Genomic DNA, 20,208 nt, shown 5'->3' with positions numbered 1-20,208 from the left:
TTCTCCTGTAATGCACACCATGGATTATTTGAAAAGAATTAGAAAGCACCATTGGATAAAAATTATTCATGAATTCTCCTGTAATGCACACCATGGATTATTTGAAAAGAATTAGAAAGCACCATTGGATAAAAATTATTCATGAATTCTCCTGTAATGCACACCATGGATTATTTGAAAAGAATTAGAAAGCACCATTGGATAAAAATTCTTCATGAATTCTCCTGTGATGCATACCAAGGATTATTAGAAAAGAATTAGAAAGCACCATTGGATAAAAATTCTTCATGAATTCTCCTGTAATGCATACCACGGATTATTAGAAAAGAATTAGAATGCACCATTGGATAAAAATTCTTCATGAATTCTCCTGTAATGCACACCACAGATTATTAGAAAAGATTAGAAAGCACCATTGGATAAAAATTCTCCATAAATCGAGTTACATGTTAATGTTAATTGAATATCATCGGAACAAACTAACATAACCATTCTAACATGCTTTATTAAATTTAATTAATTTTGATTAAAAATTTAATTAAATATCTTCAGATTAAAAATTCAACTTTTGATCTAGTGATAAAGATAGTGTTTTTTGTGTTGAAAATTTCATGCTTAGAATCTAAATAAAAAATCTTTGTAGATATTAATCCAGTTAGATAATCATGGATTGACCTAAACTTTACTCATAATCTCAGAATCTCATGTTAGTTTGGCTCATTTAATTAATTATTTTGGGATAACGTTTTATAAATAGAGAATTAAAGTGTGTTATTATTTTAATGATAATGAGTTAAAATTTAAACTATAGACTCATATTTAATATTGTCTTACTTAAATAAAATTTAAGATAATAAAATCATCTGCTAAGGCTCTCATCGGAAAGAAACATGTATTGCGCAATTTTAATTATTTAAAAAAAAAAATAGAGTTCATGTTTCTTATTTGATAGAAAGAGAACGACGAATCGTAAAAGAAAAGAGTTGGTGCAATTTAGATAGGGCGGAGCTAAATTTTCAGACTATGAAAGTCAAATATATATGGAGATCAATCATATAAAAATTTTCTACAGAAAATGAGGATCAATTTCGGAATATCATATTATTCAACTCTAAATTATATAGAAAATTATAAATAAATATAAAAATTTTGAAAAAAAAAGTAAGAGTCAATTGACCTCCATTCATCTTTCCTCCCTATGTCTCTGAATTTAGAGGCATTGAAATCTTGAAAGAAAATATGATAAAAAAGGTAGAAATTTTGAACACGTATCCTCTGCATTAACTCGAAAGGGAATCTTTTGAATTAATACATCTCAGCCATCTTATTTAAACAGAACTAATTTAACCGTTTGATTTTAACACATGAACTCTTGAATATTAGTGCGGATCAAGTCTGCACATATTTTAAAGTAGATCGGATGGTCCAGATGCATTAACTCAGAATATTATCTTTTGAGTTAATGCAGAGGATACGAATTCAGAAATTTTGGGAGAATTTTTCTACGGACACGAAATGTCAATTTTATAATCTCTTTCTTCTGTGTGTTTATTGGTGAGAGAGGATATTACAATTTCTCAGTTTAAACGTCTACTGGAACTCGGACAAGAAAATATTCTTCTCTCCTCTCCTTTCTCTGTTTCTTTATTTTAGCTGTTTTTAGCGCCGCATCCTTTCTATTGCATAAGTTTTTCAAACCCTATATAATGGTAGTTTAGTAATTTTAGACAATGGTTTATTAAAATAGATGTATAATAAATTATTTTATTTTATTTTATTAACATATGCTAATTAGGGCTGGGCAAAATTGCTCGAACTCGCAACTCGCTCATAACTCGCTCGTTAATGGCTCGCTGTAACTCGCTCATTTACAACTCGAGTCAGTTTCAACTCGAGTTGGCTGACTCGTTTAATAAATGAGCTGAGTTTGAGCTGAGCCCAACTCGCTCATTTATAACTCGAGTTACATAGCATTTGCCACAATAAATCCCAACCCAGACCTAAAACCAAAATTCCAAATCCCTCAGACCCTCTCACGCACCCAAATCAAAATCCCGCCGAAGTGCCAAGCACTAAACCCTAGACATTTAATCTCTCTCTCTCTCTCATTCTCACACTAACCCTAACCCAACCCAAGCCCTTGTTCCGGCGACCTATCCACCGTCCATTTCGGCAACCCATTCGCTCTCTTTCTCTCACTACCAGAGCCATGCACAACGGGACCAGCACAACGATCGCCATGGACAGCAGAGGAAATATGGTACTGGTACCCGGTACTAATACAGTGCAGTGCATCAATCTACTACTGGTACGCCATGGAGATCAAGAAAATGCACTTTGACTTTTCTGATTTGCTTTCTTTTCTGTTTTTCTTTTACTTTGCTAATTTCAATAATCTTTAGGGACTAGTCTGCTTATTTTCATGATTTTACTGTTTTGTTCATTTGCCCAAATGTATTGGTCTATTTGTAATTTTTCTTATTTAGATTGTAAGTACAAACTCTGTAACTACATGTTTATTAATCAAATGTGGGTAAAATCCATGTTTTTTCTCAAAAAAAAAATTTGTATCTTGAAAAGTGTAAGGCTATGTTGCCTGTAGTTGCTCACTTGCTCTCAACTAGGCCTTAAATTGTGCATTATTTATGATGAGTAAATTTTCACGCTTTTGATTGCCTATAATTTTTGGAGACTCTGAATTTTATATTCTGAAAACAGAAAATGCTGCATAGGTGCACTAGCTGAGTCTCATAAACGAGTTATAAACGAGTTGCGAGTCAATTCGAGTTGATAACGAGATGAGTTCGAGTTGGCTCTACAGCTCGTTATTACCATCTTAACTCGAGTTGGCTCGCTCGTTTATTAAATGAGCTGAGTTCGAGTTGGGGGTAACTCGCTCAAACTCAGCTCATTTACAGCCCTAATGCTAATCAACAAAATGCAATTCACAATCTATTATTTTCATCTCTTTTCTATTGAATTAAACTCTATTCTCTAATTTTTATTTCGATCAGAGTGCGGCCATTTTTATTAATACCCTTAACAAAAAACTTAATTTTAAAAATGCCATTTTGTACCTTTTTTTTTTCAAAACTACCCCGACCGTCAGGCCCACTGGCGGTCCAAAAATCCAACCAAACCGCCCGTGGGACGGGCGGTCCGTTTTTTTTTTTTTTTTTAGAGATCTTAGTATTTTGATTTAAATAATTTTGTGAAGAAAAAGTTTTCTTATTTAGAGTGCATGCCAAAAAATAAAACATTTGATATATTTATGAAGTGGTGTCGTAACTCTTTATAACTATGATTTTTTATTTTTTTGGTGAACTTTGATTTTATTTGTCAGTTGGATATCACAAGTCTAAATATAACACTAATTAAGGACTTGACTTTTATTCAAAAAAATTTAAGTTCTGACAGCTTGTTGATCTTCTTCTCTTTTTTCGATTTTTATAATATATGTATAATATATACACATACACATACATATACACCTACACATATACACATACACATACACATACACATATACATATACACATACACATACACACATATACACATATACATATATACAATTTTTTTTATAATATATGTATATATGTATAAATATGTACATATACATATACATATACATATATATACATTTTTTATATTATATATACAAACCATATATATACAAGTGATGTCGTCGTAATTCTTTAAACTTTGATTTTTTTTTTGGTGAACTTTGATTTTATTTGTCAGTTGGATATCACAAGTCTAAATATAACACTAATTAAGGACTTAGCCTTTATTCAAAAGTTTCCAAGTTCTGACAGCTTGTTGATCTTCTTCTCTTTGTTTATGGTACTAAAACAGTAGTTTAAAGCTACTAAAATATGTTCAAACATCAAATTAGATCTCTATCCATACACAAAGTATCCTAGACTGACCTCTGGTATGGTATCAAGTCCAAACTCAGCAGTCAAGCACTAGGCAAAGGCCACTAGTATAGTGCAATGCACTAAAAATATCAAATTTGACCTTTGCTGGTAAATCAGCAAGACTGGACTGATACAGGGACCAAACTGCAAAAGTGATTGCACCAGCATGTAGAGCATTCAAAAATACACAGAATTGATATAAATTTTAACTTTTTTTTAGAAATCTTAGTATTTTGATTTAAATAATTTTGTGAATAAAAAGTTGTTTAGAGTGTATGCCAAAAAATAAAATATTTGATATATTTATGAAGTAATGTCGTAATTCTTTATATACATATACATATATGAGGAGGGATCAGATGACACCCTTTTTTGGTGACATCGGATGACACCGTGTATTTTTAAAGTCTAAACGATCGATCCAAACCGTTCAACTTGATGGATATGTTAAAATGTGCTTGCAGATCAAATTTTATATTTTTTTTTATTTTTTTTACTATTTATTAAGATGGGTACAAAAATTCAACGGTCTGAATATAGGGATTTTGTTAAATACTTAATAAATAGTAAACAAATTCCAAAAAATGTAAAATTTGATCTGCAAGCACATTTTAACATATCCATCAAGTTGAATGGTTTGGATCGACCATTTAGACTTTAAAAACTTTAAAAATGCACGATGTTATCCGATGTCATCCGATCCCTCCTCTACATATATACATATACATTTATACACATACACATACACATACACACAGACACATACACATACACATATACACATACACATATACATATAGACATATACATATACATATACATCTATACATATACATATACATATATACATATACATTTAGACATATACATATACATATACACATATACATATACATATATACAATTTTTTTATAAACTCATTTATTTATAATATATGTATATATTATAAATATATACATATACATATATATACATGTAGAGTAAGGCTACGCTACTTTGTGAATTAAACGAGGCGTTTTAATTCGCACTCATATCTTTAGTTTTGAAGTCCATAGCCGATCCAAACCATGAGATGTTTAATCTATATTAAAATGTGCTTGGAAATCAAATTTTACATTTTTTTTGAATTTTTTTGCTATTTATTAAGATGGTTTGAAAATCACTGTTTTTTAATGCCTACCGTCGAACGAAAACTTAAATTGGATTTTTGAGGCTCCAAACGACATTTTTTTTTTGAAATTCTGATGCTTCCGATACAATGATGCCCAGTGTTACGGATCCATCTCATCCTCCCCTTTCAGAAAAGTGCTCATATGCGTAAATCCGAGTTTCCTAGCCAAAGTTATGGTTGTTTAAAATTTTTCGAAAATTAAACTTTGAAAATTCATAACTGACTGTAGAAAAATCCAAATAAGTTGAAATTTATATCAATTCTGTGTATTTTTGAATGCTCTACATGCTGGTGCAATCACTTTTGCAATTTGGTCCTTGTATCAGTTCAGACTTGCTGATTTACCAGCAAATGTCAAATTTGATATTTTTAGTGCATTCCACTATACCAGTGGCCTTTGCCTAGTACATATATACATATATACAATTTTTTTTATAATATATGTATATATGTATAAATATGTACATATACATATACATATACAGAGATGGGCTGTGGTGCATTGCAATGCATAGGCACCCTTGTGCATTGGACCATAAATCACCAATTCAAAATTCAAATGACCGATCCAAACCGTTCATCCTGTTCTCCATATTAATATGTACTTGGAGACCAAATTTTACATTTTTTGGAATTTTTTTACTATTTTTTTAGATTTATTGAAAATCTGCAAATTCGGGTGAACAGTAAAAATTTCTGGACCTCTGGATCGGCAATTTTCAAAGTGGCTTAATAAATAGTAAAAAAATTCCAAAAAATGTAAAATTTGGTCTCCAGGTACATATTAATATGGAGAACAAGATGAACGGTTTGGATTGATCATTTGGATTTTGAATTGGTGATTTATGGTCCAATGCACAAGGGTGCCTATGCATTACAATGCACCATAGCCCATCTCTACATATACATATATATACATTTTTTATATTATATATACACATGTAGAGTAAGGCTACACTACTTCGTGAATTAAATGGGACATTTTAATTAGCGCTCATATATCTAGTTTTGACCGCTTAATGGGGCATTTTTTGACCGCTTAACTTTATACTAAATTAATTCGAATGTTTAAATTTTTCATATATAGACTCATCACTCGTAAAATAGACAGATTTCAACAGTTCAAATTCATAATTTAAAGTTAAATTTGATAAATTTTAGACTTGAATTTATCAAGAATTCCCTACTGAACTCAAGAACATCCTGGTTCTACTCTATCTATTATATACTTGTAATCCGCGTCGCGCAGCTCCAGTTAGGGGTGTAAACGGTCGGATACGGATCGGATAGTGGTCTTACCGTATCCGTATCTGTTATAATTTTTCGGATACGGATACGGATACGGATCGGATATTAAATGTTACGGATACGGATCGGATATCGGACGGATACGGATATTTTTCATAATTAGCTTGTTAGTTACAAAACATTTATTATATTATTAAAATATTAGTCACTAATTATATCATAGTGTTATATTGTTCATCAAAATATATATCTATATGCAATTTAATAAATTATTTGTATAATATGCAATTTAATAAATCAATTTAAAAACATATATCACATTTATTGTGGTTTAAAATATAAACGGTCGGATGCAGATAGTAAAATGCCTTACCGTATCTGTATCCGTTATAATTTTTCGGATACGGATAGTCTCGGATACGGATACGGATCGGATAATTTAAGTACTTTTCCGGATTCGGATTCGGACGAAATCGGATATTATCCGATCCGTTTACACCCCTAGCTCCAGTACTTCAACAGTGAAATCTATCCCTGACTTTCGGGGTCCCACTGCAAAGGAAAATAATACTCCCTTTTCTACCTTCTCTCTCCGTTTCTCTCCTCTCCATTTTCTTGCTAAAAAAATAAAAATAAAAAATCCTGCCGCTTCCATCTTCTTCCTAAAAAGAGAAAAAAAATTCCCCAACCTAAAAAATAAAAAACAAAATACAAATTCTCCCCCTCTCCTTAGCGGTTTCCCCCATCTCCTCTTTTCTCCTTCGATCCGAATCCTTTCCTCTACCATTGACTACTCCGACTGTACTGTACGGTTCCCGCGCTCTTTCTGACCTCAAACGCCGCCTGCTCCGCTTTGTCGGCCTTATCTACAATCAGTCACTTCGTTCGTTCTTCCCTGCTGTCTGCCATTCTCCGTAGATCCCAACCTCTGCCTCCGCTCCACTGGCGCTTCTGATTTCACCTTCACAGACCTTCTCCACAGCTGGTATCGTCTTTCTCTCTCTATAATTTTCCGAATTAAAAAAAGTTCTAATTTATTTGTTGCAGCTCATGAGGTTGTTAGGTTCTCATTGTTGCTAGGATTTGTATGTGTTACTGTTTATTGGGTAGTTTCCTCCTTATATGCCAAGTTTTTTTAATGACTGATTTATTGGTTGCAGTTTATGAGGTTATTAGGTTCTCATTGTTCTTACTATTTGTACGTGTTACTGACTGTTGGGTAGTTTCCTCATGTATACTTTTGCTGATCCGACTATTGTTCATCAATTGAAGCTAGGGAACAGGCTGATTTTGATTCTGTTTCTGTTTCGAGAGAAACCGTCTTAGAATGACAATAGTTTACTGGAATCATTCTATCATATTTACAAAACAAATTGAAATTTTTAGGTATAAGAGCTTGGTACTATTGATGATTTATATACAAACTACTGGTCCTTTTTTCCCCGCTAATGCACTTTTAGACTCCAATAGAGTTTTACTGTTTCTTCCATTAGTAATTGTATTCAAAACAAAGAAAAATATAACTGTAGGTGACTACAGGGTGCTACCTATTGAGGTTTAAACATAGCTACAACTGTTTAATCAGTAACAAGGTAAGCTTCCTTTACATGTTGCTTTTGTTTGCTTATTCCTACCAACTGTTTGGTATGAAACTTTTAGTTCGCTTCATAAGTATTAGCAGTAAGACAGGGCTATTATGCACTAAAATTAACTATTATCATTATTCAAAATCAGTTGTTAATTGATTAAAATATAATCTACAAATATGACACGATGCCTTAATTTTTTACATTTTTCATAGATGTATCATATAATCTTATTGTACACAACAAATATAACAAAGTTAACATTTCCTTCTTCTCTCTTTTTGAATTGTGGCTACCTTCCATTTTCCGACATTGTTGGTATGAATTTAATCCACAATGTGTTAAAATATTGTACTTTGTTTTCTTTGCACCTTTTGTTTAGAGTAACGACGGTCTACCAATTAATAGACAATACTAATCTGCTTTAAGAGAGTTGTCCATTATCACTAGCAGTGCACCACTGAACGGTTAGTTTAACTGTAGTTTTTTTTAATTAATAACTCCGTGGTGTTGTCCTCAACTAACTAGATATATTGAAGCCAGGGATTAGGGAATCAACCATGGAACAATCAGAGGGAGGGGAAGTGAAACCGCTGGAAGAAGAAGGCGAACTAGAACGGATGGACACCGTAGACGATGCCTCGAAATCCGCAAAGGTACTTGATCTGCTCCGTCAATTTCTGACCGTCCAGCGGAGGCGCGCTGAAGCCTACACCAAGCTTCGCAGGTAACTATGATAAATGCAAAAACAAAATTATTTGCTTAGAAATAGAAGCATTTTGATCTGTTTTTCTCTTGGATCAATAGTTGAGTACCTTCTTGCACAAGTCAGAAGTTATTGTGCGCAGGTCCGCAGGTTCCTAATTTCGTGATTTGTTTTACTAGCTGATCCATGGATTTATTTCTGTAGTTAATTCTCTCTGACTTTGCCATTTCTGGTTACCCTGGTAGCCTGGCTTCTTATGTAGTAGTTGATATCATATCACAAACTGTAGGTCTGTAGCCTACAATTTTTTTTTCTGCTTCTAATAATTATTACTGGTGTAGAAATCATATTTCCTTTATAGTTTGCTTATTATAGTCTCGATACTTTTCTGTCAATTAATTGTTCTTCAATTAATGAGATAATATCCTGTATTCTTATTAAATTTGCCCGAGTTTCTTGTCGATATCGACTTATTGTTATTCAGAACTAAAAAAAGGGTGAAACACTTTTCTAGGGGTTTTTCTGAATATATGTCAAATGGAGGGGAGGAGGCATACCAGCAAGTCTGTGGAGAGATAACGCAGGAGTTCAATGACTGTTCAAAACAAGTATTAGTTTTTTCATTTGTTTACTTCATATTTTTGTAATCTTTTATGTAGCGTCTTTCATTCTGTACCCAAAATGTGATACAGGTTATTGATTTGGAATCAATGCTTATGTTGCCAGATCTGTGTCGAGCTGATCTTGCCAACTTACTGAAAGCTGTTCAGGTGCAAGAGAAACAGAAGTTACATCTGGTGAGTTGTTTTGTTAGACGCTATGCATATCTATAAATTGCACAGTATATACATTGCATGCAAACAAAAAAGTATGTCCATGTACCAATCTTTCCTATTGTATATTTGTTGGTTTTGGATGATACCGTACCAGTACTGGCATTTGATCTCTAGTTTTAGTATGAGTGATGAAACCCAATTACCTTACTACTAGGTAGTAGGTACCGTATGTTGAGGTGATACTGGTCTATGCATGATTGCCAGAGATGCATCATTTGGCAGGAAACATTTAAATCTGTTTCTTTTCATTTAACCTCACAAGTTTGCTTTACAGTTTTTGCTTTTAATAAAATCAACTAATTCAAACTATTACTTGATTAAAGACTGTTAAGATCCAAGTTTTAAAGAAGTCAGGCCGACCTTCTGAGCGGATAGTAATGCATGACAGTTGTCAACTCGACAATATTACGGGGCACCAGTGTGTTCATGTACGTGAGATAACTGAGGCAGCTGGAACAGAAGATGCAGAAGCTGACGCAGAGTATGACAGTGCATTAAAGGAGGCAATTTGCGGCGTGCAAGAGGCGGTAACTTGCATTAATGAGTACATGGAGGAGGTACGGTATGAAATTGAAGCACTTGAATCATAATAGTTGATTTCATGGTCCATCTGTATGCAGGGTTTCTCGTATAAAATTTGCTGTAGTAGATGTAGGTTGTACTTCTTTTTTATTTCACTCTCTTTTTTTGTGGACAATGTTGGATAAGAAAAAAATTGAAGTGCTGTTTTTTGTAGCTCACCCTCTCTAAGTGTACTCTATATATGTCGCTTTTTCTTTGGCAGCAGGGTTATTGTTTATATTATGTTTTGGTAACATGCTAGAGGAGCTCTAGGCCTCCAGCATGACCCAGGAGGCCCTGAATAGAATATTTACCATCTAAGAGCTCTCTGCCTGTGTAGCTTGTCCCAAGCCAGAAAAAAGGAGGGTTGGTGATAGTTCGTGATTGGCTTGGCGAGCCAGCGGTAAAAAAAATTTCCTTTTAGAAATAAAGCCCTCACAAATTGGGCAGAAGTAGTACTAGAATGGGTGACCTCCTAAGAAGTCTCTGTGTTGTTGATTCTTTTATTTCTAGTCTGACTCAACTTATTTGGGAGTAAAGGCTAGTTGAGAGTAAAGGCTTTGAAGAAGAAGAAGAAGAGGTCATGTAGTTAGGAGAGGAAGTTTCAATTATTTTCATTTTTTAAGCCGAATTCTTTCTTCAGTATTAAAAAAATAACAAACTTGTACATCTCCTAGATCTCAATTTCATACCACAAATGTGGAATAATTCAGTATTTTTCTTGGCCTAGGAAGACTGAATTATTCAGTGTTTTCCCTTGCTTAGAAATGCTGGGTGATTCAACATTTTCTACTGAAAATTAAATTTGAAAAATAACAAAATGTATTAATTTTTTGACAGTTCGATAATAAAAGAAGACAAAATGTAGACACATCATATCTATAATGAATCGTTCGATCAATAAAAAGAGAACGGCAATATCTCTTTGTTATTCTATAATTATAATGGAAAACAATTACACATCTTATTTTTCTTACAATGTTTATTAACAAAAACAACAATAATTTTCTATGTCAGACAAATATATGTTTTAATTTTTAGTAATTACATAAGAATATGAAATAAAAGAAATGATTATTTTATGTAAATAAGTTGTATTGTTTGAAGTCAAAAATTCAATATATTTTGATTGTTGATCGGTACAAATGACATTGTTGAAATATTTAACTGAACTGATAAATCTCTATAAAACTATAACTATCTTTTCTTTTTTTTTTCTTTTTTCTTTATACAATATGAGGGTGCATTGGTAATCCCAATTTTTAGTCTGAATATTAAACATATATAAATCGTATGGTTAATTGTTTTTAACTGGGATTAGTTCAGTGAACTAAGAAGACAGGAATATTCTTGACAACGGTTTATCTTGACGACCTTGACAACACTTTCTTAAATTTTTCCAAAAATATTTTATTTTTTAAATTAGTTACGTTGTGTATAAAATTTCGTACGATTAAAACATCAATTGACATTCCATCAAACGCCATATAATTAGGGGGCGGACGCAGAATTTTTGCCAGGGAGGGACAGTAATCGGATTCAAATATCTTATCAGGTTCAAACCCATTAGCTTATCGGGTCGATTTAATGCCTTAAAATCTAATTTTTTTGAAATTCACAAAAAATGAGATTCGGATTTATTGAAAATAAAATCCATAATAATGTTCTACGCGTTAAACTGAGAATTTCGATATGAAGAACGCAAAAAACCTCCAAACGGTTGATTTTATATGAATTTTACAATATTTAACGAACATTTGAGTGCAATTTGGATGTGTTAGATAGCAACCCGACCAGTGAGGCCTACTGTCATAGAGCCACCATTTGAATTATTGTAAATTTCCTGTCATTTTATGAGCAACAAAACTTGCATAGACTTCATTATCTTACTTAGTATGATGTGTATGAAGCATAGTGTTATAACTAAGGGGCACCGCTAATTAGCTCAAAAACTGAAAATAAATTGCAATTGAAAGTAAATAGATGAGTTTAGAGAAATTTGACACGCGGAATGTTAACGGAGTTCGGCAAAACAAAAGTCTACGTCTCTGGGGCGTCACAGCCTCTTTCTAGGTGCGCCTTTCTATTACCCAATAAGAAATGCTTACAACTTATGAACCGGCGAGCCCTTACAACCAAGGGAAGTCACACGGCCAACAAAAGATGAGCGCCGGCGAGCCCTTACAACCAAAGGAAGTCACACGAGCTACTCGAGATGAGAACGAAGTCTCAAAGTCTAGATGAATAAGAGAAACACTTAATAGATCACTCTAACCTAATCTAACTTAAGATTAGTGAAGTAAGTTTGAGGTTGTTTGAGAGATATTGAAGTTTTAAGCTCAATCAACAATGGTGGAACCAAGCTCACAGAAAATCGCCTCTTTTGCAATTAGGGACGGCTCAGTTGTTTTGGGAAGACAGCCCAAAGCCCTATTTATAGAAACAACTCAAAAATGAGCTAAATGAGCTAAAACGTTACAACATTTTAGTTCAAAATGTGATTTAGGGTTTCAATTTTCTGACAGCTCAGCTAATTGATCAAAAACGTTATAAGGATTGTATAACGTTTCTATAACGTTTTGCACTTTAAAAATTTGATCAAAATCAGGAATTTCTGAAGTTTGAAAATTAATTAAAACGTTACAGCTTTTTCCACAAACGTTATAACTTTTTAAAACATTACAGCCATAACTTTTTAAAACGTTACATCAACGTTTTTGATTTCTTTGACTTTGATCGAGTTGTTTCACAGCGTTTTCTTAAGGTATAATCGTTATAACGTTTTACAAACGTTACCAACGTTTTACAAACGTTACCAACGTTTTACAAACGTTACCAACGTTTTACAAACGTTACCAACGTTTTTATCCTGTTGAAACAACATCAAAAATACTTTACCAACTTTAAAATATTACAAATTAAATTCTTGACAAATATATTCATGATTTCTTCAGTTCAAGCATTCTACATTGCAATTCCAATTCGGCTTGAACCTACATAATTCTAAAATAGAAGAAATCGTAAAATTCAATAATTGTATGTTTTTGCAAATAAGTCAAATATATGAAAAAGATTATTGTACGAACAACACATAGATCATAGTTTACGAGTTGGATTTCAAAATTATATACGGTTGTTAAAATTACCAATGAGAAAAACTCAGACGTTGATTTTTTTTATAATTGTAATAGAATATTATAACCCATTTTTTTAATATATATGATTCTATTATAGTTCGTTATATGAAAACTATATAGCGTATGTTATTTATATTTGATCAGAAAAGGAGATATATTTTAGTCCTTCAATTCATAAATGAACTGACAAACAAGTTTTGTATGAAAAAGATGTGGAGAAGTCTTAATTTCAACTATTTTTATAAAATATAAATTATACTTTTTGTGCTCAAATAAAAATTTCAACTTTATTGCACAGATCATTAATCATGTCCAAAACCTCTTTTCCGCAATTACAAAGTCAGCCTGCTCTTTTGAGTTGAGCAAAAATACATGTGTGATAGACTGACAGTGTGACCCCTGACCTGGAATTTATATCATCCAAGGTAACTCAAATTTTAAGTTTAGATCCAGAGCGTCCAATCTGTTTTGGCATGAATATCAAAGGAATTCATGCATTCCACTTCTCATCGGACGGTCCGAATAAAAACTCAAAATTTGAGTTACCTCAGTCACGGATCTGGACTCCCTGACCTGAACTCCTGTGGCTCTGGCCTCACAACCTCATAGAAGTCCTTGCTTTCAATTCCCTCGAACCCTAAAAGACACGAGCCAAACCTCCAAGACCCCAATTTCTGGAGTTGAAGAACCTCTCAGAGGAGAGAGAGATAGAGAGAGAGCGCAGGAGGAGTCAAGCATGGCCCATGGAGGCTTTGCTCGGCGTCGCTTGGAGGAGCGGCGGCCAGTGAAAGCGCGCCGCGCCAAAGGGTTAGGTCCTGACAAAAGGGGTAAGAAGGTTAAATCGGTGTCCATTAAGAACCAGATTCGATCAATTGAGAGGTACCTCCGAAAGGTATGGCCAGACTTGACTTGAATTGGGCTGTATTTTTGTGTTAATTGCATGCAGGCTTGAGAGGGTCTGGGAAAACCGGAGGGGAAATAGAAGAATAAACGGGAAATTTCCTAATTGCTTTAGGAGTTAAGTCTGATACTGTGTCTTACTAAGGATTTTTTTTGGGCTGTGGTGAGCATTAAGGTGTATAATTGTATAAGGTCTGAAATTTCATGGGTATGTAAGTGATTTGAGAATTTGAGAATACTCATTATTGGTATATAATATTAGCAGCATGGAGAAGTCATAGTAAGAGGTAATAATGGTGGAATAAGTTGAGATTGCATCATTAGGCTTGCACGGAGTATCACATGATTGATTTGAACTTAAGAATCTGTAATAGAGCTTTTGGGATGGGAGAGAAGTATTTGAAAATACATGCCCTTAAAGATTCCATTGCTTGTTGCACTCTACACAAAACATTACAATCTCAACAAGGGGAAGTACCTGAAAAGGTGAAGAGTGGAACTGAACAGAATCTTAAATTGGTTATGGTCAACATGGAATATGTCACAGTCGGACAATAATTTTTTTTTGTAATGTCACAAAAATTGACGGTAAATGTGGCAGCATTTTGATTTATAATTGCTTGGTTGAGTTTTCTTGGTTTGTGTTGTTATATAATAGCTTTGTTGCAACTTAATTGAACCTTAAATACTAAGCTTGCTTTGTGAATTTAAGCATTTATATGTTTATAAAGGAACTTCCTAATGAAGTGAGAGAAGCTCAGCAAAAGAAATTGGAAGAGTTAAAGAAGCAACTTGAGATTCAAAATAGACTCGTAGTTGAGCGTGAAATACAACTAAGAGATAGAAAGATCAAGTTCTTTGGTACTTATCTTTTCCCTGCATTTTTGTAACAGATATTCAACTGCCTCTAAAACTGCAAAAGTTTATTTTGTTTTAAAGGAAAAATTTGAGGTTTTGGGCCCTAGAATTTACAAAGAACCAATCTCGTCAATGAACTTTCATTAGTCCTATTTCTTTTTATCGGGTTGGTCATATTTCCTATGAGGCCCCATATCACATCAACTTGGTAAACACCTCGGGTTTGGGGGTTGGCCTAGGTGACTCCGGTGAGGAACTGTTATAGTTATAGCAATATATTGGAAAAGGGGATGTTATGTGGTCTGACAAGATCACAAGGCCTGTGATTCTAGACCCAATGAGGTGGCGTAACATAAATAGAGTTAATCCAAAAAGAAGGTACCAACCTGCTCGCCCCCCTATGCCATGCTGAGGCCCCATAAGATGGTATCATATAGAGCTCAACCTGTGGGGCTCAGCGACTCCTGATGTGGGGCTTAACAAGTTAATGTAATGAGGGTCAACAAGAGCTAGACATGGAATGGGGATGGGCTGTGTGGGTGTAGACGAGGCAATATAAAGTAGGCCAGATGAGGAACAGCACCTGGGGTCAGGTGCTGTGGGATGTAGGCATGTAGAAAGAAAAGGGGGGGGGGGATTCACATCCTCTCCAATACCTGATAAAGGAATCTTTTACAATTACTAGATCTGGACCGTTCTTTTTAACTTGGCACGAATCTCAAAGCCCAATAATACTGCCCCCTATGGTGGTGACCCGAATCCCAAACCGTAAAGTGAGGGTAATCCTTTGCAATACCTGAGAGGATATGAACTCGGCGGGGGGGGGGTAGATTTGCAACTTGAAGGCAGGACAAATCAGAGCAGGGGCGGAACTAGAATATCTTGATAGAGGGGGCTAAAACTTAAAACGCATAAATTGTGGTTGGTGGGAATTGAACCGAAGTTCTCCACCAACACTCAAAAAGCTCTAACCACTAGACTACAAGTAGACATGTGATATTTATAAGGGGGGGTTAGACTATATAATATGTTCTAAAAAAATAAAATTCAATTAAATTTTAGTACACATAACTAAAATTCTAAAATCATAGGGGTGGCTTAGCCATCCTTTGAATGACTTTAGATCCGCCCCTGAATCAGAGACCTTACATTAATGAGAGGATAAACGTGTGATGAGTAGGAGAGAGATACTAATGGATTATACATGACTGACTGAGCCTGGGACATTTATGGTCTTATGGATCCAGTGTATCCCTTACTGTGAATGAGTGGAAGTAAATTTGTTCAGTTTGGAAACCATTTTGGTTCAATTAAATTATCAGGGAACAGTTCAGTTCTGGGATTCAATCTCATTTTTTTTTAAGGAGATTTCAGGAGTAGAAAGGTGCAGTTCAACATCTCCATCTTTGCTAGGGCATGATGATGTCTTATGTTATAGAAGTCCTCTTTTGTGCAAAGGCAAATTTCCTACTCATGATTCACTCCATTAATTACTGAGTTGATTTCTCTTCTTATTTGATAGAGAGGAGAAAGATTGAGAGAATGTTAAGGCGGCTGGAGAAACAACTCCGTACCTCGTCAGACCATGCCACGGAAGCACAAATATCAAGCCAGCTGTCAAAGTTGAAAGAGGATCTCGAGTATGTTAGGGTATGTTATCCTTATGCCCCCCTTAGTTTGATTTATGATTCATTTCATCTATGAGATTGGGAGTAAGTGAAATTAGCAGTCCATTTATCATAGTTTATTATCATTTTATATTATCTTTTTTATCACATTATTTATCTGTTAGGGTCTGCTCCTGAGTTTGAGGGGGAAGGAAAGAGAATGAGGAGGGGAATTTTATTACACCTCAAATTAGGAGGAAACAATTCTTGAAGAAATGAATATTGGAATTTTCCTCATTTTCCTCCATTCATCTCTGTTCACCTCCTTAATTAAAACTCGGGTGCAAAGTGATGAAGATTCAAGACCAAGAGCATCTTCTTGAATACTTCCAAAGATATAATACAAGAATAATAATATTCGTAATAAAATCATGAACAACACATAAATTTTCATTAAAATGATAACTTTCAAAACACACACCCTTCATTTCTTTCTCCTTTCTCTTCCCTTCCTCCCCATTCACTCCCTTGGGAGCACACCCTTAGTGTTTTCATAAGAGTTGTATTCAATGTATCTATTTCAAAGACGTAGGAGCTTATGCGGTACATATGAAGATGACATAAACTTTTATACAAGAGTAGTGTAAACTCAGAAAGGGGTGGATTCAATGTGTGGATGAGTTAAAGTTTGACTTAGGAGTATTGTAGTTGCATTAATTTTTAATCTTGTGCACTGTGTTCTTGTGAAGAGAATAATAATAATAAATGGTGTACTGAATAAACAGTTTGTCCCTTTGAATATAGTTCTTTCCAAAGAATGAGAAGTACGTTTCTTTGTTTGCTGGAGGTGAAGATCCCGATACAGTTGAGAAAAGAAATAAGTGGCGTAAGCAGATCAAAGTTAATTCGATGGAAGCAGCTGCTAGTGGTAAAGAATTAGAAGGTCAGTTTATTATTTTGGCTTTGGTGTTTTTTTTTTTGCCAGTTAACCTAATATTTCAGCTGTCTGTGACTAGCATTGAGCTCAGTTCGTGTTTGCAATTAACTGTACTAATTGTTTGGACCTCTTTGCAAATAAAGATAACTTAAAAGCATTTTTAACTCAAGCAAGAAACATCATCTTTTAGTACCAACACAACATCTTTTTGGTACCAAATCTGCAAATAATAATTTCACAACCGGGATTTTAGTACAATTTGCAGCTGAGAGATATAATAATTGATTAGATTTGGGGGCAAAATTGTCAATATTAATTGAATTTATCCTTTTTATCACTTTGATCTGATGGTTCAGTTTTACCCCAACAGGAACACTGGTTCTGTCTGCAATGACAAAATTTGGTTTTTAAAATATAAAATAAATTTTGTTGGTTTGTTACAGAAACTGGAAGTGATGATGATGCATTGGATATAAGTGATGACGACTTCTTCATGTCGGCCAGCTCAAGTGATGATGAGGCTGATGATGAATGGACTGACAAAAGCACTAAGTATTATTTTTATTCTCTCTTTCGTGCATGAGCATGTGCTACCTTTAAGATGTCAATGACTGGTTTAGTCCTGCCACCTCATTTTTTTTTTCTTTGTGCATGCAACTGCTGTCGGGAGCAATTTGGCCCCTGGTTCAGCCACCAATAAGAGTGTACCACATTCCTGCAAGTGCCAACCAATGCCTCCGTCAAATGCTAACCATGTACAAATTTGAAACAAAGCCGGGTTGGTACTTGTGGGTGACATGCTCTTATTGGTGGACAAGCTGGAGCACAAACATTGCCCCCAGCTATAAAATCATTCCCCATTGTGTTTTTTAAATAGTAAATACCAACTTTTAGGATTCTACTAAACTAGCCTAGTATCCTGTCTGATGTAAAAAAGTGTGTTGATGTCAGTTTGGTCAGAATTGTGAACAATATTGATATGCAGTCTTGTGTACAGCTGATATGCTGAAACAATGCAATAATACTTGATTATTTTAATGCAGAGAACCAGCTTCAAGTGCCTCGGGCAAAGCTGCATCTGGCATGTCAAGCGATGAGAAAAACGAGGTTTTTTTTTTTAAGGAACTACAATATATTAAGTAGGAAAAATAAGAAGAAAATGACTAAAAGATAAAATAAAAATTGCTCACTAATTAATCAAGAGAAAAAAATATATATATGAAAGCTGGGTTTATGACCTGTATCCGTTTGCACAAAAGCAAGTGTAATATTCACAAATGAAATGAACTCTACAAATTATAATTTATGAATTATTTGTTTTGATTGTTCGGGTTCACAGAGGCAGAGATCAGCTAGGGTATTGATGCCGCCACCTCGATCGCTACCTCCAAGCAGAGCCAGGTCCAGTGAAAAGCGCACTTTATCTACCTCTGACACTAATTCTTCAAGTAGTGGCCCATCCACCTCTAAAAAGAACTGGAGGCCTCAATCTCATGTGAATTCTGGAGGGGACAACAGCAACATCAGCTCCAATTCTGATACGCAGAAGCCGCGTCGTAAGAGGAAGCATCGTAAGAAGAAGAAGCAGGTGATGTTTTATATATCAGCATATAAGTTTTACATATTCACTTGAACAGTTAACTTGCATGTCAAATATGCCTTCTTCACTGCCTTTGTGTGTCAGCAACTTCCCCGAATAGTTATTACTACGCCAGACCCCATTTTAACTGTTTTTACTTAGCCCATTATTGAAGAAACTACTTGCATTCATCATCAATTTACCCTTGCTAAATTTATCTGTGTTTGAGATTTTTTTATTATTGAAATTAGAGTTACTGTACATAAGATTTCTATATGGATTGTCCAACAAATGCAACTGCCAATCATGAATTTTGGTTGTTATTGAAATTAAATTTATGATACTAATGTGATGATCTTATATGTCAATTCCTTAATTTTTGTGCATGACTTGCCTGGATTAACTAGATAGCTTATTTTCTTGCATTAAAGCCACTAACCTTCAAAAAAACTTATTTTCTTGCAGCTGTAACTAGGATCAATGGACTCAGGGGCCAAGATGAATCATAGACAAGTTTTGAAGTCTCCATGCATTAAGCAATGCAACTATTTATTGTCTGTTTGTTAATGGATGATCGATATATTTTGGTTGATTAGTAAAGGTTTTCCTGGATTGTGGTTTCCTTGACAATTTGGCTCAGGCACGAAACAAACAAACCTTCATTTATGTATTCTTAGTGGTACTTTTTACTAATATACCAGCCTCGAGTTATATGGTGTTTTGTTCTTTCATTCATAGAACAACTTATTTACAGTCACTTCTTCAATTGCAAAGGTCAAAATACTGGCTATACGTGTTAAGATGCAGTGCCCCTATTTCTTTTTGGGTTTATTATGTTTTAGCATTATGTTATGCCCTGCAAACTGTTTCGGTTTATTTATTGTATTCCAACGGGTCTGATTCATAACAAATAAATTGTTCCAGACTTGACAATGTTTAGGATTTACAAAACCTTTTCTGGAGTGACAGGCCTTGAAGTAGCTACTTCGAAATATGAACTCTGGGAGAAAACTTCCTGAATTTTGAAAAGGCACATTTAAAATGAAAATAAATAGGCAGTGCCTGGATCTGATGGAGGCTCAGGTACACAGTTTCTTCTTTATATTTTTACAAATATTTTTGGGATTTGGTCAAAAAGACTACCATACCATGCTAACTG

General features: G+C 34.3%; 2 protein-coding genes across 6 annotated transcripts; both read left to right on the top strand.

Moving 5' to 3' along the window:
* The first annotated feature begins 7,000 nt into the window (after nt 1–7,000).
* LOC144566580 (DNA repair REX1-B protein) lies at nt 7,001–10,208 on the top strand. Of its 5 annotated transcripts, none has more exons than XM_078316632.1 (6): nt 7,001–7,327; nt 7,872–7,934; nt 8,472–8,655; nt 9,149–9,242; nt 9,327–9,431; nt 9,794–10,208. In XM_078316632.1, exons 3-6 carry the CDS (start codon nt 8,489–8,491, stop codon nt 10,058–10,060), a joined length of 633 nt encoding a protein of 210 aa, XP_078172758.1. In that variant the 5' UTR covers nt 7,001–7,327; nt 7,872–7,934; nt 8,472–8,488; the 3' UTR covers nt 10,061–10,208. The 5 variants fall into 5 exon arrangements, with proteins under 5 accessions (XP_078172758.1, XP_078172759.1, XP_078172760.1 ...); XM_078316633.1 differs by having other exon boundaries at nt 8,468–8,655; XM_078316634.1 differs by lacking the exon at nt 7,872–7,934.
* Nucleotides 10,209–13,779: 3,571 nt separating this feature from the next.
* LOC144566114 (uncharacterized) lies at nt 13,780–19,850 on the top strand. Its single transcript, XM_078315999.1, has 8 exons — nt 13,780–14,060; nt 14,800–14,929; nt 16,449–16,576; nt 17,338–17,476; nt 17,914–18,022; nt 18,514–18,577; nt 18,810–19,058; nt 19,515–19,850. Exons 1-8 carry the CDS (start codon nt 13,905–13,907, stop codon nt 19,518–19,520), a joined length of 981 nt encoding a protein of 326 aa, XP_078172125.1. The 5' UTR covers nt 13,780–13,904; the 3' UTR covers nt 19,521–19,850.
* The last annotated feature ends 358 nt before the right edge of the window (nt 19,851–20,208 follow it).

The sequence above is a fragment of the Carex rostrata genome, chromosome 15 (genome assembly GCF_964058835.1).
Source record: "Carex rostrata chromosome 15, lpCarRost1.2, whole genome shotgun sequence".
Lineage (NCBI taxonomy): Eukaryota > Viridiplantae > Streptophyta > Magnoliopsida > Poales > Cyperaceae > Carex > Carex rostrata.
The sequence above is the reverse complement of the archived record's forward strand: the minus strand, read 5'-3'. Positions and strand labels throughout refer to the sequence as shown.